Here is a 2,648-nt window from a genome sequence, read left to right as displayed (position 1 = left end):
AAAAATAAGTGTTGCCATACACAAAAATTTGCTGGAAAATACAGTATTGCCATACGATACGGTAGATGTTGCAGTTATACACAAAACATGTTTATTCCAGAAGAAAACGCGCTGAGTATATGTACTGCTAACGCAAAATTTTCGATATAAAGATATTTAATATCCGCGCGAATATAAAAGTTATTAAAGTGAGTATTTGTATTACAAAAACATTATTACTTATTTGTGTGTCGTTAGAAAATGACTAAGCAAAGAAATTTGTGAAAATCTAAAGTGGGTCAATTAATTTTTATAATTATAGAAATGTATATCTCCTGGAGCCGAGCGTTAACGGAAGAATTAATAAATCTTCTCCAGGCCCGAGAGTGTCTTTGGAACACAAAGCATTGCCATTATAGTGACAGGGATAAGCGAAATGCGGCAATAAATGGAATTCACGACGTTTTGGTGACGAAAGATCCCCTTGTGACCCCAAAAAACATTAGGGAAAAAATTCAAGGACTGCGCTCACAATTTCGGAGAGAAGTGAGGGCAATTGAAGCCAGTAAACGGAGTGGATGCGGCGCAGCAGATGTGAAAACACCCAAAATGTGGTGTTACGAGCTGCTCCAGTTTCTACGTCCAAACGTAGAAATAAGGGTGACGCAGGATAGTTTAAATGATGAAAACAGGCCACAAACGGTAAGATTTTGTGACATAAAGTTTTCTAAGAGTAATTTGTAATTTTTCCAATAAAGATACGATACGGACAATAATATAAACACGGATAACGCCTCGTTGAGGGACGAACCGTCGGTAAGTTATATTTTCACGATTCGTAGCCAAAATGCTGAAAAACGTTGAATTCATTAAAATAAATTACAAAGGCTCAACCATATTTATTTAAAAATTCAGGCATTATATTTAATTTGCATAACTTTTATTGTTGTTCTAACCACTCCAGCTTTCCTTCATTATTAAAATATTCAAGAAAAGAATTTCTTATTGCTTCAGGTGAGAGATTTCTTTCATATGATATTGCATTAGAATGCATTGTATCCATAAATGGTTCACTCAAAGAACTTATCCTATTACTTAAAATAAAGTTGTGAAGTACACAAAACGCCTGTATAATGGTCTCAATAGTTCTTACGTTTTGTAAGTTGATTGGTTTCTTCAGTATAAGGAATCTTTGAGAGAGTATGCCGAAAGCTCTTTCACTTGTTTGATGTGCCCTGGACAATCTTTTATTGAAAATAATTTTTTCACGCACACTTGTGAGGTGTGAGTAAGGTTTCATCACGTGTCTTTGTAGTGCAAAAGCATTATCGGCAACCACGACATAAGGCAATAATCTTTGGTTCCCTATAACTTTGTCTGGTGGAAAGTATGTATCCCCATTATTCAACACTCGCTGTAAAGACGAATGGCTTAGGATAGCTCCATCATGAGTTCTACCATTTGCGCCCACGTTTATATAAATAAATTTGCAATTTGCATCCACCAGTGCTAGCAGTACAATGCTATCAGTTCCTTTGTAATTGTGATAGTAAGAGCCATCTGATTGAGAAGCGTAGAAGCTTACATGCTTTCCATCTAAAGCTCCTAAACAAAGAGGAAACTGCCATTTCCGCTCAAACTGATCCGCAATTGATTTCCATTCATTTGGAGACTCCGGGAACTAAAAATAATAACAATTATTTTAGTTTCAGGTTTCATCATCTTGCAGAAAACGAAGTAAGGCTCATTTTCAACAAAAGGTACAACAGGGATTAAAAGAGTTGACAAATATAATGGTGACAAACACAAAAAGGAAATATGAGTGGTTTGGCGAGGAGGTGGTCAGCATACTGGATGGTATGAAAAGTGAGGACGTTGCTCTGGAAACCATTGATGCCATCCATTCCCTGCTATCTTCCGCCAGAAAAAAAGACAAGGAAGTAACAAACTCCGCGACAACTCGGGATATTTTAAGTTTAGCTTTAGATGGTGTTTTAGATGATAGCGATTTGGAATAGATTTTAAGTTAATGTAAGTTTTTAATGAATTTTACGGTTGTGGTAGGTGATAAGTTTTAATGAATTTTTTTATTTTTACTTAATATCGTCACCTGACGGGAAGAGCGACCTATGTCGGCAGCCAATTCGAAAACGGCCTATCTCAGAAATTATTCAAGAACGCCCCACTTCAGAATTTGACTGAAGAACGCCCTATTTCAGAATTTTATTGAAAAACACCCTATCTCAGAATTCGGCTCAAAAACGCCCTATCTCAGCTGGAAATACATTGAAAATGTACTGAGATAGGGTGTTTTTGAATCGCCAGCTGAGATAGGGTTTTTTTTTTAAATAAAATTCTGAAATAAGGCGTTCTTCAATCAAATTCTGAAGTAGGGCGTTCTTCAAAAGTTTTCTGAGATAGGGCGTTTTCGAATTGCCTGCCGAGATAGGTCGATCTTCCACTTAGGTGACGATATATTTATGTATATAAAATGTGATTTAGTGTTTAAAACGAAAAAATTTATTTAAGTTAATATTGAATTGGTTTTTTTAAATTTCAGTACCTGTTGTATTTTTACGTTTTAATAAATATTTATTGAATTGACTTTAATATTTAATTTACTTTATTTCATTAAAACATATAAGGTAAAGATGGTTAAAAGGTCTATG

General features: G+C 35.1%; 1 protein-coding gene across 1 annotated transcript; it reads left to right on the top strand.

Annotated features, from left to right (window-relative positions):
* Positions 1–41: 41 nt before the first annotated feature.
* LOC118732386 lies at positions 42–2,254 on the top strand. Its single transcript, XM_036461517.1, has 4 exons — positions 42–188; positions 302–681; positions 738–795; positions 1,686–2,254. Exons 2-4 carry the CDS (start codon positions 659–661, stop codon positions 1,995–1,997), a joined length of 393 nt encoding a protein of 130 aa, XP_036317410.1. The 5' UTR covers positions 42–188; positions 302–658; the 3' UTR covers positions 1,998–2,254.
* The last annotated feature ends 394 nt before the right edge of the window (positions 2,255–2,648 follow it).

This window comes from Rhagoletis pomonella, unplaced genomic scaffold (assembly GCF_013731165.1).
Source record: "Rhagoletis pomonella isolate Grant_MI unplaced genomic scaffold, Rhpom_1.0 Rhpom_scaffold_19636, whole genome shotgun sequence".
Lineage (NCBI taxonomy): Eukaryota > Metazoa > Arthropoda > Insecta > Diptera > Tephritidae > Rhagoletis > Rhagoletis pomonella.
This window is presented reverse-complemented; position numbering and strand designations above follow the sequence as displayed.

What these genes read in the sequence shown, in the direction of transcription:
- LOC118732386 (XM_036461517.1), top strand. Translation starts at nt 659, where the DNA reads ATGATGAAAACAGGCCACAAACG. An exon ending in ATGAAAACAGGCCACAAACG is followed by an intron (nt 682 to 737) that starts GTAAGATTTTGT and finishes TTTCCAATAAAG; the next exon opens with ATACGATACGGACAATAATA. An exon ending in CGTTGAGGGACGAACCGTCG is followed by an intron (nt 796 to 1,685) that starts GTAAGTTATATT and finishes CAATTATTTTAG; the next exon opens with TTTCAGGTTTCATCATCTTG.